The sequence below is a fragment of the Colletotrichum karsti genome (assembly GCF_011947395.1).
Source record: "Colletotrichum karsti strain CkLH20 chromosome Unknown Scaffold9, whole genome shotgun sequence".
In the NCBI taxonomy this organism is placed as follows: Eukaryota; Fungi; Ascomycota; class Sordariomycetes; order Glomerellales; family Glomerellaceae; genus Colletotrichum; species Colletotrichum karsti.
The window spans coordinates 626,702-640,009 of NW_024065909.1; the positions used below are offsets into that span (position 1 = coordinate 626,702).

General features: G+C 53.7%; 6 protein-coding genes across 6 annotated transcripts; 3 read left to right on the top strand and 3 right to left on the bottom strand.

Annotated features, from left to right (window-relative positions):
• Positions 1-27: 27 nt before the first annotated feature.
• On the bottom strand, positions 28-1,545 carry CkaCkLH20_03729 (uncharacterized protein; the record flags this gene model as incomplete). The annotated part of the gene is made up of 1 exon (XM_038886448.1): positions 28-1,545. One exon carries the CDS (start codon positions 1,543-1,545, stop codon positions 28-30), a length of 1,518 nt encoding a protein of 505 aa, XP_038748290.1.
• A 793-nt stretch (positions 1,546-2,338) lies between these two features.
• CkaCkLH20_03730 (class II aldolase adducin domain-containing protein) lies at positions 2,339-3,351 on the top strand (the record flags this gene model as incomplete). The annotated part of the gene is made up of 3 exons (XM_038886449.1): positions 2,339-2,567; positions 2,638-2,895; positions 2,954-3,351. 3 exons carry the CDS (start codon positions 2,339-2,341, stop codon positions 3,349-3,351), a joined length of 885 nt encoding a protein of 294 aa, XP_038748291.1.
• A 1,714-nt stretch (positions 3,352-5,065) lies between these two features.
• Positions 5,066-6,189, top strand: CkaCkLH20_03731 (glycerate-and formate-dehydrogenase; the record flags this gene model as incomplete). The annotated part of the gene is made up of 2 exons (XM_038886450.1): positions 5,066-5,608; positions 5,668-6,189. The coding sequence occupies 2 exons, from the start codon at positions 5,066-5,068 to the stop codon at positions 6,187-6,189; spliced, it is 1,065 nt and encodes a 354-aa protein (XP_038748292.1).
• Positions 6,190-6,740: 551 nt separating this feature from the next.
• On the bottom strand, positions 6,741-8,556 carry CkaCkLH20_03732 (MFS quinate transporter; the record flags this gene model as incomplete). Its single annotated transcript, XM_038886451.1, has 4 exons — positions 6,741-6,801; positions 6,863-7,202; positions 7,259-8,353; positions 8,418-8,556. The coding sequence occupies 4 exons, from the start codon at positions 8,554-8,556 to the stop codon at positions 6,741-6,743; spliced, it is 1,635 nt and encodes a 544-aa protein (XP_038748293.1).
• A 1,335-nt stretch (positions 8,557-9,891) lies between these two features.
• Positions 9,892-11,431, top strand: CkaCkLH20_03733 (FAD dependent oxidoreductase; the record flags this gene model as incomplete). The annotated part of the gene is made up of 2 exons (XM_038886452.1): positions 9,892-10,069; positions 10,125-11,431. The coding sequence occupies 2 exons, from the start codon at positions 9,892-9,894 to the stop codon at positions 11,429-11,431; spliced, it is 1,485 nt and encodes a 494-aa protein (XP_038748294.1).
• Positions 11,432-11,770: 339 nt separating this feature from the next.
• Positions 11,771-12,887, bottom strand: CkaCkLH20_03734 (uncharacterized protein; the record flags this gene model as incomplete). Its single annotated transcript, XM_038886453.1, has 2 exons — positions 11,771-11,859; positions 11,918-12,887. The coding sequence occupies 2 exons, from the start codon at positions 12,885-12,887 to the stop codon at positions 11,771-11,773; spliced, it is 1,059 nt and encodes a 352-aa protein (XP_038748295.1).
• Between the last annotated feature and the right edge of the window lie 421 nt (positions 12,888-13,308).

Sequence of the window (13,308 nt, forward strand, 5' to 3'; positions counted from 1 at the left end):
CCCAAGACTTTGCACAATCCCGGGTGTTTACAAGAACCGAGCAATATCTTTCGAACTCAATCCAAGCTCCTCCGCGCACCTCTCCAGACTCTTTCGCTCCGCTTGTGCGTACAGATCGTTCGCGTCCAAGACAGAACATTGAAGAGCCTTCTCATACCCCTCCAAGTCTGGTTTGGGCGCCTCTTCCTTCTGCATTGCTGAGTTGCTCGAGTTCCCTGACTGCAGGTTGGACTGGAAAATCCCTGCCGCAGAAAAGGGCAAGAAGTCTTCGTAGGTGATGGGAAGGGCCTCTAGCACACCTTCGGAAACAAGACGATCGAGAAGAGAGTTGCCCTCAGTGATTTCCAGACCAGAGATCCTGCCGAGTTTTGATATTGCGTCATCCCTGCATCGGTATTCAGAGTATACCAAGCCACGACGACGAAGGCTGTCCCAGTCATCTGGGTATTGCTCAAACGTTGTCTTGAGAATCTCATCCATGGCAGCCGGATCAGATGCTCTGCCGCTCGATTTTGCGGTGGACATGGTCTCGTCGAGGAGATTGTCATATAGCTTCCTACCAGCTGGTGTCACCGCCGCTCCTCTCTCCTCAATCTCTCCGAACCTGGCTTTGTGGAATCCGTCGACAAATTCGTCTCTTCCGGATACCGCAAAGCGGATGCCCTCTTGAAGAGCGAGGAAGCTTGTTTGGCGCAGCAGGACTGGACATTTCCTCGGCGGTGGGCCCTCAATACGACTTTTGACTGCCATTCCCGCCGCTAGCATGGCTGCTTGGGCTGCGGTGATGTCCAGGGCTCGAGGTGTGAGGTGATTGATGTGAGATGAACGGAAACACGCGATATCGGCCAAGATCGGATGCTCCTCACGAAGCAGGGCATATTCTTCGTTTGTGGCTGCAGCCAGAGGCTGCCAGCTGAATGTCCGGAGCGCCTCGACGACGAAACGCTCACCTTGTTCTGGAGTCAGACGGCCGTCTTGGGAGTGCTCGGCGCGATCGAGGAGGTCAACAAGAGCATTGCTGAAGATGTTGCGTCTGCTCAGCAGGTCCAAGGCCACAGCCCGTGCCGTTCCGGACTTGAGGAGCTCTGGACGGAGGAGTGTCGTAAACACGCGGAAGGGGTTGCGCTCGAGAGACTCGGTCGAGGTCGGGCGGAAGCAGGTCGCGTGCATCGGAAGTCCGGCAACCGAGAGATCATAGTAGCCGACGGCGCTCATTCCCATGAGACCGAAGATGCGGCGGATGGTGTGCAGTTCTTTCGGGGTGCCGAGGCGGATTGCGCCGTGTCTCTCGAGACTTAGACGCTCGATGCTGGCATCCATGGTCGCAGAGCCCTCGAGGCCCTGGGCTTTCTTTTCCTGAGCATCCTGATTGACTTTTTGCACGATTTGGATGAGATCGCCGTACAGAGGGACTTCGGCTTTGTACATGGCCGACATGGCGAGGGCGAAAGTTGTTCGGAGGGTGTCAGCATCGACATAGCCGGCATCCGGCCCCGATCTTCCCGGAGGAACGGATCGGGATGCGGAGAGTAGACTGGCTGACATGATAAGATACAGATAATGGATTGCTGGGAGAGTATGATATGATTCTGTGAAATGAGGTGTATTTACAAGCCTGGGGCAGTATTCAGCTTGGTCCTTCAGAAGGAATGCGTCTGCGCATCCCGGACGGCCGCTCGGTCACTATATAATCTAGTAAGAGAAGCTTGAAACGCTCTGACGACAGCCATTCCATCGTTTCGACTGCATTCGTAGTCAGAAGATTGCTTCGGAAGGTGTCAACGAGCTTCACATGACTGCTCTGGTTGTTCCCGAGCCTTAAGCCGACTGGAGCCCACGTCGACAACCCATTGAATTTCCATGACTGCGGCTATTGCACCACTAACCTTCCTGATCCGTGCCGACTTCTGCCGTCACCGAGGTCATCTGGGACCGGTTCCAAGCTTCACCGGTTGCTGCCGATAAGCACCAAGACGTGGTGTGGTCAAACGAGCATGCGGGGCCTCCCCGTATCCGAACATGGATGGGTCTTTCGGAAGGGGGGTGTGTCGTCCAAAGTCGACACCGTCTCTAGCCGCTTCAGTCGGGGGTTTCCGAGGGATGGCGACATTGCATATCCGCCCTCTCTAGTAAAGAGATTCCCGCAGTAGTGCGGAGAAACCGCCATCCGCCGTCACGTCACGTAATCAATCTCCCAGAAGTTGATGTTCGCGGATTCAAAAAGAAGGTCGATATCGTGGGGCAATGACCTAGACTTTGATATCCAAGGGACGTTGATCTGAAGACCCGCCTCCCAACTCACATAGACATTCAAGAGTCCTCCAACTCAGCACCCATAATGTCACCCAGCGCAACGGAACCCGTCTCCGCTCCCGCCCCCGCACCGGCGTCGGCACTGGACTCGGGCAATGCGGCGAGCGGCAAAGTCAAGCGACTCCATCAGATCCCAGTGCCGGAGTCCAAAGAGGCGGCCCGCAAGTGGCAGTTGGAGCAGATGGCTGCTGCTTTCCGCATCTTTGCCAAGTTAGGCTTCTCGGATGGTAGCAGTGGACATATCAGTCTCAGAGGTATTATCACCCGGTCCGGACCAGACAGCAAATCCCAGGAAGAGAAGAATACAGGCTAACAACTATCAAGATCCCGTGAGGCCAGATACCTTCTGGATCAACCCGTATGGCGTACACTTTGGCGTCTTGAAGGTGTCGGACATGGTCCACATCGACGAGAATGGAAACCGCCTGGGCGGCGCTGATAAGCCGGTGAACACGGCCGGCTTCATGATTCATTCGGCCCTGCACCAGAGACGGCCGGACATCAACGCCGCCTGCCACATGCACAGCCCCTACGGTCGGGCGTGGAGTACTTTCGGAAAGCCGATTGAGATGCTGAATCAAGGTGAGCACCGACAGGCCGTCCTCATACAGGCAACTTCGAGAATAACCAATGCGAACAGACTCTTGCATGTTCTACAACGACCTCTCTGTGTACCCATCCTTCGGTGGTGTTGTACTTGCCAAGGAGGAGGGCCAGCGCATCGCAGATAACCTCGGACCCACGAACAAGAATCTCATTCTGCAGAACCACGGCCTGCTGACCTGTGGCGGGACGATTGGCGAGGCTGCCGCATTCTTCATCGCTCTCGAGCGTGCTTGTCAGTCTCAACTCCTCATTGATGCGGCGATAGCCCCGGGAAGCAATGGTGCTGCTAGCGGACTGAAGAAGACGATAGTGGACGATGAGGAAGCTCAGTACACCAAGGACGGAACCGGCACACCGGAGGTCATGTACATGCAGTTTGTCCCTGAGTACCAGCTTATTCAGAAGGAGTCTGGTGGCGATTTCTTGTTGTAATATTTCTAGAATGCATCAAAAGCAAGCGAAAGAAATGAACCAGACATCTTATGAGGGACATTATTCTCTTGCTCATCTTGTCTGATCACGCAGATCCAATTATTGTTCTTCGCACAATAAGAATCATACAAGACAGTTGAGATAACCGCAATGATATTTCAAAGGGATATTGGAACCGATTTTTAAGCTTTCCATACCACCGGGACGGGAGGCATGAGCCTCAACCAAAATGTATTCTATTCCGTCCATTCCGGCGGAGTCTGTGATACAAGCCCCGAATAAAACCACCTTCCCATGGTATACACGTCATAAACAGGTATCTTTCTCCCAAGCGCATTGTAAATGGCTTTTGAAAAGGGAGGCATGTTCGTGCATTCTAGTAGCAAAGCACCTATATCTGGCCGGCTTGCCACAAGTTCTTTAGCTGTAGCCACCAGTTCCGCTTCAATGTCAGCGTGGATGTACGGGGCGCCTTTTCCTATCGTATTGCGCAAGTGGCCACCAGCAGGCACCCCTCGAATGACAACTCTATTTATGGAGCTCTGAGGTACAAAAGTAGCCAGGTGTTGCGGTCCCAGACGGGATTCGTCGTACGTGAGAACCCCAACACTCTTGGTCGGTGGTAGCAAGGCCAGCAGTGAGGGTAATTGCACCAAAGAAGAGGTTGCAATGGGAATAGGCAATCTAGCGGCGAGACTGAATGCAAATGTTAGCCACTCAAGACTTAATCACATGTAAATGAACGGTTGTCACTGACTCTGCTTGCGCCATGGCTAAGAAGCCGCAGCTGGTGATGATGCCGACGCATCCTCGGGCCGCTAGTCGCAAACCTGCATCGACAAATCGGTCGATAAAAGCAGAGTCGTACTTTTCTGAACTCACGACTTGTGACACCTTCGAGCCTTCGGCCATTTCACGGATCAACGGAAATGGCCACGTTCGCTCATTATAAGGGTCACCAGGGGGCCGATGAATGTCTAGGTCGATGGCAATGAACCCCAACGGGGGGAGATCGTCTTGATTTGCGGACTCCAGCATATTGATTTTGATTGTGTGAAATACTGTCTTGGTTGTCAAATTCAGTTGTTTTCCTTCTTCCTTCCTCTTAGTTTGGGGGACTGCAGCAGAGTTCGTAATGCCAGAAGACTGGACAAGTGGACTCAACACCGCGTGACCCGACCCATGTCAGGAACAGATCTAATTACCAAACGAAGACAAAAGAAGTTCGTAAGCAGCCTTGAATAAACACTTCCCCGCGCTGCATACGTAACAAAAAGTTGTTTAGTCGTTGTCCTCCCAGGGTCCAAGTCATTAGACTCGGTTCATCCCGAGCTCAATGCTACCAAAATTGCTTAGGGGCGACCCTTGCTCGGGGGAATCCGACCCTCCTCCACACCTCCGTTCTTCGGCCTCCCGCGGGGAATGAAGTAGCAGAGGGGACAATCCGGGCATTCTGGATTACAGTGGATTACAAGACGGTTTGCTGGGATGAAGGCGATAGCTGTCTGTCACTGATGGGAAATAACAGGACAATTGCGACACTCTCTTGCACTTATTTCTGAAGCTCTTCAAAGCTACGGCCTGCTTTTCCTCCCCTCTGATACCCTGCAAAATCTGCCCCGCGTCATAGACTTTTGGGTAGCTTTTCATTGTAATTCTCTCTGTCTCCCAATTGTAATTACAACAAAGCTTCATCCTCTAGACGTCTTTCACAATGGCTCCTACACGTATCGACGACACAGGCTCCAAGAAGCCCCGCGTCGTCTGCCTCGGCACTCCCAAGTATGTCGGCGACGACTACCTCGCCGACTTCAAGACGGAATTCGACTATTCGGTTCTCGAAGCGTCAAACCGCGCCGAGACAATAGCCATGCTGCCCGAGACCATCAAGAAGGACGGACCCATCGACGCCTTCATCATCCGCATGGGCACACCACCCTACGAGCCCTTTGACGAGGGCCTGCTCAGCGCGCTCGTGCCCAACTGCAGGATCATCACGTCCGCCAGCGCGGGCTTCAACGAGTTCGACGTCGAATGGATGGCGTCTGAGAACATGTGGTTCTGCAACACGGTCGATGCCGTTGCTGAAGCGACGGCCGATATGGCCATGTTCTTGACGCTGGCGGTGTTGCGTAACACGAGTAATGCGGAGAGGAGTGCGCGCGCGGGTACATGGAGGACTGCTCCTGGGCTTGTGCCTGGAAGGGATCCTTCAGGTTTGACGCTTGGTATTGTCGGAATGGGAGCTATTGGAAAGGTGAGATCTATCGGCAGAGAAATTTGCAGATGAGGAGGAGCTAACACTGTCACTTGCAGTACCTCGCGAAGAAGGCCGCCGTATTCAACCTCAAGATCAAGTACTACAACCGCCATCAACTACCTGCTGAGGAGGAGGCCAAGTATAACGCGGAATACTGCCCCTCCCTGCACGACCTCCTCGGAAAGTCCGATATCGTCTCCCTCAACTGCCCTCTGAACGACAAAACGACAGGACTCATCGGACCCGCCGAGTTTGCGGCGATGAAGGACGGCGTGTTCATTGTGAACACTGCTCGTGGGCCGGTAATCAACGAGCAAGCACTGAAGGACGCTCTCCAGTCGGGCAAGGTTGCGCGGGCAGGGTTGGATGTATTCTGCGATGAGCCCAACCCCGATCTCTCTCTGCTGCAACACGAAAATGTTATTGCGCAGCCTCATCTTGGAGGTTTGACGGATATGGCTTTCCAAAAGGCTGAGAGGGAGTGTTTCGAGAATATCAGGGCACTGTTCAAGACGGGAAAGCCCAACTCACCGGTCATCGACATCCAGGCAAGGAAGACAGAGAAGCTGGCGAAATGAGTCAATCTTTTGCTCGAATACTCTTAATTACATGGGCTTGGGAACCAAGAAGCATAAATATGTCACTATTCAAACACCATGAAATCGCATGGACAAAAAGAATCTTCCGAATTCATACGCGTGCAAACGTCTCGTCGAATGACACGTCTACAAAGTGCCATTCTTACACAACTAAAATTCCCCTGAAGCAGGCGGGGAGTCGCTGCTTTCCACGCCTACTTGTCCGGAAAAAGAGCTGGTTCAAGTGAGGAAATGCCAGGCACACCACATCTTCTTCCGAATCAATAAGTATTTTCAAACTCAAGGCACGAATGGTAACTACATGGCAGCTTGTGTATTATTAAAAGAAGAAACACAAGGCCGTGCAATTGTAGAGAGAAGGCATTAAGTAACACCTGTGGATTCCCACAAGCAGATAGCCCGCCTGACTATCATACATCAATGTCGACTAAAAAACATCATCACACTTTTCATATTCTTCTCTACATACAAGTCTTTAAAACGTGGAGGAATTGCTGGTTCAGTACATGCATTCTTTCTGTTCGAGTGCCTCAGACCTTCTGGCTCACGGTTTGTGACTTGTCCTTGCTGACATTGCAATCAGACTCGCTGCTGAATATTCTTCGTTAGCCCATTGTCTGGGATAAGTGAGAGCGAGGTTACTGACACGGACTCTTGAGCGTCAAGGACGGCTTCTTGGGCCTCCTTCTTCATCTGCCTGGCCCTGCGATTGACGTTCCACCAAGGGCCCTTGAACAGCTCGTCCAACTGTTCCAGGCTCTGCTGAGAAGTCTCAGGGACAACGCAGTAGACGTAGACCAGAGACAAGAAGCACCATCCGCTGAAGAAGATGAAGGCACCCCAGTTGTTGGTCTGCTTCAGGAGCGAGGGCATGCCCTTGTTCACCCCAAAGAAGAACAACCAGTGGAAGAATTGGGAAAAGGCGCTGCCGAAGGAGCGGAGATGGTTGGGCCATAGCTCGGCACCGAACACGTAGGGAAGGACAAGAAGACCTGGAAAGATATCATTAGTTGTCCATGTCTGCGAGTAACTCGGACAGAAAACTTACCAACGGCATAACCGAATCCATGGATGAAGACGGCTGCGATAGCCGCCTCACTGGAGCCCGGGGCAACTGGACCCTCCTGCCGAAACTTGATGAAGACTCCAAGGTATAGATCAGAGATCATCTGAATGGATATACCCGTAAACAGGCTGCGACGGCGGCCGAGCGCGTCGATGAAGAAGAAGCTAGCAATGAGAGTGAAGAAGAACTTGGCCATGCTGTACATGCCGCTCAAGAAAAGACTTCGTGAAGTTCCACCGCTCACACCAACCATGGCGAGAATGGGAACGAGGTAAGAGGTGACACTGTTTGCTCCGGAAAGCTGCGCGAGTGCGTAAGAAATAACGCACTGCTGGACGCGGCGCAAATTCGTCGGAACCAGGAACGCGTCTTTCATCAGGACCAAAACACCAGGATTACGTCCGAATTTCTCCTCCTCCTTGGCAATCTGACACTTGATGTCTTCGATCTCCTGGGCCACGCGGGGATGGCTGGCCAAGAGGCCTCGAAGGGCAACCAAGTTGCTGATGCCCTGGTCCTCGCGTCTGGCGATGAACAGCCAGCGGGGGCTCTCGTACAGGAAGAAGCTGAGGAAGATCAGAATCGCCATGACGATGGTCGGCGAGAAGAAGACGAGCTGATACTGCATCCTGCCGACTGCCACGTGGACGAAGCTGGCGTAGACGATGAAGACGGAGACGGTCAGGGAGAGCAGCATGGCCACGCTGAACCACACTGCCAACAGTCCACGAATCTCAGTGGGGGCAATCTCGACGATGCTCACAGGCCCTGTGACGGTGAGGGCACCGATTCCCAGGCCCGAAACGATACGGGCGGTGTAAAGGGCGCCGAGATTGCCGAATGACACGGTGGCGATGATTTGTCCTATGATCCATATTGTCATATAAAGACGGTATGACCACATGCGTCCGATCCGGTCATTGAGGAAGAAAGATAGGGCCGCTCCTATGCCGGCACCGATATATACGAACGAGATGAAGTTGGAGACCTGGGTTGGGTTGGTGGCTGATGTGATGCCGAAGTCTTTCTGGAAACCTGGGAGGGAGGGCACTACGGATGATGATCCTTGGTCCCATGCTGTGAAGATAGAAATTAGATACTGCCTTCGAGTTGAAGAAAGGTCTCATTCAGCGTAACTCACTAATGGGGATGCCGCTCGTTGCATAGAGGGCAGCTGTGAGAAGGAGCTTGCGGTTAGAGATAAGCTCACGAGGCGACTCCCGGATGGCTTTGATGTATTTGGCGAATGTCGAATCGGTGAAGACCTCCTTGATAGCCATGATGACAGCTTGGGCGATTTGTATTGTCACAGTACGTTGTCGTCTTGACTATCGTTGGCTGGTGATGTGATACTATTGGCTTCGTTTTGGTTGTCGAGAAGCAAGGCCAACCGCCGACTTCGAGGTGAATCGTAGAATCACAGCCAAACACGAGGCTGCGATATAGATGAGTGTAAGAGGAGAGACAGGGAATATCTATAATGCAGGTCAACAATCTGGGGAACACCTTTCCTCTTACTAGTCACCAGTAGAGAGGTTGGCGTTATCAGAGCCAAGACACAATAGAGATGGGCCTAGTTCCCCATCAAGACCTGCATCCAGTCATCGTCGCAACCGAAGAGTCCCAGCTGTCAGGTTCCTTGAAGATGCATGCTGGAAAACCTGGGGTAGACACAAGAGGTCCGCGGATACTTCCATAAACTACTGTTCGACCCCTTGGCAATGTGAGCCAAGCCCCCTTGGAGATAGGAATCTTCCCCAGTGAACCGTGCTCTCAGGATTGACACTTCTCTGACCCGAATCACTTGACCCTTTGCCAACGAGAGACCCTGGACCCTTATCCGGGACAATCCGAGCAAGGGTGACCAGGCCATCTCAAATGAGGGGCGGGTTGCAGGTTATCAGCTGCCGGGACCGGACCTCGACGGCGTTAGCGGGGAGAAAACGTGGGTCTGACCCGGCACCAGCCCGGTAGTGCAGGTTAGAGGATGAGGTATCTCTGATAGTGACGATGGACAGATAACAAGGTGCATTGAAGCTCCACTTCTGTACATGATTGACCATAGGTATGTCTAACAGTATGATGAGACGAACGACTACTTCTTCAACTTCTCAGTGTTCACTTGATCGCAAACCCCCGAGATTGACTCCAATACTCCTACACTAGCGTTGACTGCAAAGACTTGACTCGTTTCCATCGCCTCTCAAGACGAACCTGTTGGGATTCAAACCACTCGATATCCCCTGTCTCTCCCCGCATTTCCACTTGTCTACGGCGACCCCCAACTCCGCCGACCACGTTGCCGCGGTACTACGGCGGAACCCGAAGTATCGAGCCATATGGACGGAGGCCGACCAAGCCGTTCTGATTAGATTGATTCGCATGTCATTGGACGTTGCGTCGACGCTCCGAACGTCCTGTTGCCCAGTTGATTACGAATAACCAGTTGAACCGTAGCTAAGATCAACCGTTGGCTTCTCTTCGCGTTTCCTATTCATGAGAAGCTCCAGGACGAACGCCGGTCAACTTGAGAGACAAGAATTGAGACATTTCAGCGCAACAGAGAGACGTCAACTTTGACCTGGCCCTCATAATAACATATAATCATTTCAAACATGGTACCAGCACCTGCTAAAGACGATGCTATCATCATCGTTGGCGCAGGCATCTTCGGCCTCAGCACGGCCGTCCACCTCTCTCGTAGGGGATACACTAATGTCACTGTCTTCGACAAACAACCATACCACAAGTCTCTATACTCATACTTCAACGGCTGCGATGGCGCATCCGCAGGTTCGTAACAGCTTTACACCAACACCCTATCTTGCAAGTTACTGACACAGTCTAGACATGAACAAGATTATTCGTTCAGCCTACGGCTCCCAGACAGAATACCAAGGTCTCACGATAGAGGCATTGGAGGGATGGAACGCCTGGAACGAAGAACTCGCCACCGGCAAGACAGTACCCCCAGGCATGACGACCTCAGATCGAGTCTTCATCAACAACGGCAACCTGTCCCTCTCCGACTCAGCAACCCTGCCCCAGTTCGAGCAGGACACTGTCGACAACATGGAGAACGCAGGACACAAGAACACCCAGCTCATCACCATATCCCCCACACACCAGAAAATAGCCGCCGCGAAAGGCTTCGCGTTTGGCATGGACCCGTTCCGCCGACTCAAGCGCGGCCTCAACGCGGCCGGCGTTCTCGATACGACGGGAGGTATGGCCGTCGCGGATAAAGCTTGCCGCTTCGCGCTGCACAAAGCCGCTTCTCAAGGCGTCAAGTTCGTCCTGGACCCCGAGGCCGGGGCGCTGGAGTCTTTGGTGTATGAAGGCAAGCAGATCGCCGGCATCAAGACTCGCGACGGCAAGACGCATACTGCGAAGCTGACGATCCTCGCCTGCGGCGGCTGGACTCCCTCCATCCTCCCCGCCATGGACGGCCTCTGCGAAACGACGGCTGGATCCGTCGTCCTTCTCAAGATCCCCCGCTCATCTCCTCTCTTCGACCGTTTCGCGCCGGAGAACTTCCCCACGTTCACGTATAAAGTCCGCGACGGCGCCGAGGGCGGGCTTTACGGCTTCCCCAGGGACGAGAATGGATGGTTGAAAATTGGGTACCGCGGCACGAAGTACACCAACCCCGTCGCCCAGGCAGACGGCAAGGAGCGCAGTGTGCCGGTCACGAGGTGGTCTTCTGCTGGAACCTCCGGCGACGGTGAGAAATTGAAGACGGTCCCGCAGCAAGCTCTGAAAGTCATCCGCGCTTTTCTGGCGGAGAACCTTCCAGAGCTGGGTGAGGCTGGCATTGAAGTGTCGTTCACGAGGGTTTGCTGGTACACGGATAGCTACGATAACCACTTCGTCATCGACCACGTGCCCGGCACCGAACGCTCGCTGATGGTGGCGACAGGCGGTAGCGGACATGCGTTCAAGTATCTCCCCAACATTGGCAACTGGGTTGTAAACGCGGTTGAGGGAGTAGGTCAGGGGCAGATCCCATCAAAGCTGTGGAGGTGGAGGCAGATGAGTGAGGACGAGACGGCTTACAATGTCTTGATGGAAGGTAGCAGCGGTCCAAGAGCGTTGGCAAACGTCCCTTTGGCGTCTGATATTGATGTCGGCGATAACGTGAGGGCAAGGCTTTGAGGCTTCAGGCACGAAGAACAATAAGCCACACGGGTTCGAGGTCGATATAATCATACGTCAGTCTGGTAGGAAGAGCTCCTGGACTCATGACTAAACTAAGAATCAAAGGACCAGTTAGATAGAGATCCATGAAATAAACATCCTCTAGTATTTGGCAAGCCCGGGCTTTTTGGGCTTTTGCCCACAGGTTCACATGGTTTCGTTGTATAGTGAGTGGTATGAATTCTTCAGCCCACTAGATGAAAGATTGGGAAGTTATTCAAGCCAGTCGGTGAAGAACCTCTCCCCCCTGAATCCAGCGCTCGACATTTTCCGCTGTCTCGCCGTACCAATTATTCATCAGCTCACGTTCAACATATCCCATATGCGGCGTCGTGAGAAGAATAGAACGTCCATCTCGACCCCAATACCCAGCCCGCCTCCACGGACTACTCAGCGGCAATGGTTCAATATCGAAAACATCCAACGCAGCTCCTCGGATCTTACCATGCTCCAGTGTATCCTCAAGAGCTTCCTGGTCAATCAACGGCCCCCGCGACGTATTAACAAGCAACGCAGAAGGCTTCATCTGCCCCAGCTCCCGGGTGCCAACGATGCCGCGCGAGCGGTTACTCAGAACGTAGTGCAAACTCACAACATCCGCGCCGCGAAACAACTCCTCCTTACTCACAGCCTCAAAAGTCTTCCCGCCCTGAACCCTGCCGTCAACAGACAACCCGACGGAGACAGCCATCTCATCAGCCCTCCGCTGCGTCAAATTCTCGCTCCAGCAAACCACACGCATGCCCCACGCAAGGTGCGCGACGCGCGCAACCGCAGCACCCAAACGGCCCAATCCGACAACACCCAGCGTCTTCCCAGACAGATTCGTAGCCAGCTCGCTCTGCCACCCCCCGGCCTTCATCACAGCATCATCAGCCGCCACGTTACGCGCCAGCGCGAGAATCAACGCCCACGCGTGCTGCGTGGTAGGATGGAACGCCCCCTTCTTGATACTCTGCCGCAGCTGGCCGCCGCGTCCGAGCCCCGGGGCCGCGACGACGAGGATGCCCAGCTCGCGGGCCGCGGCGAGGTCGAACATCTCGAACTGCGTGCCGGTGGCGAGGAGCATCTTCAGGTTGGGGAGGCGGCGCAGCAGGGTGCCCGGGAAGGCGGTGCGTTCGCGGACGGTGGAGATGAGGTCGAAGGGGCGGAGGCGCTCGACGAGGCGGTCTTGCGCGGCGTCGGTGACGGGGACGATGGTGTCGTTGAAGGTTGTGATTTGGAGTTGTGAGGGTGGGATGTGGGCGAAGTGAGGCGCGGATGTGTTGAGGTAGTCGTCGAGGATGGCGAGGGAGGGGCGGCGGTTTTGATGTGATGCGGGTGATGTGTTGAGGCCTCTTCTCAACGGTCTGTGAGAGGTCAAGCCTCGTCTTATGATTCGCATGGGAAGCTGCGGTGATACGTGAAGTGTCATGGTGATCACTGGTGATGTTGGGGTATTTGTCGTTGTGAGAAAGTTGAAGGATCTACCCGAGGTCAATATACGCGCGGGAGACGGCATAATGCCTATTCGCCGCCGGAGATTCTAGCTCGCCTTGCGGGGGTAAATCCGCCTCAGTTGCGACGCTGTAAGACCGCTGACTTGACCCTGTCTCGAGATCCCTTCATTTAGTGTGACATACATCGCATTATTCACTCGATAATACAATCAGGGTCGTTCAAAAGGCTCACTACATGCGCCCGCTCATAGTTCCGCTCCCTCTCGAGCCGGTTTGCCCACATCTCGCTAACGATCAGATCCCAAAAGCCCTTGCTAAACAAACCTTTGAAATGACACGACAAGAATAGCTATCTGCAGAGAAATGAGACAATACATGAGTCTCTTGGAATATCAA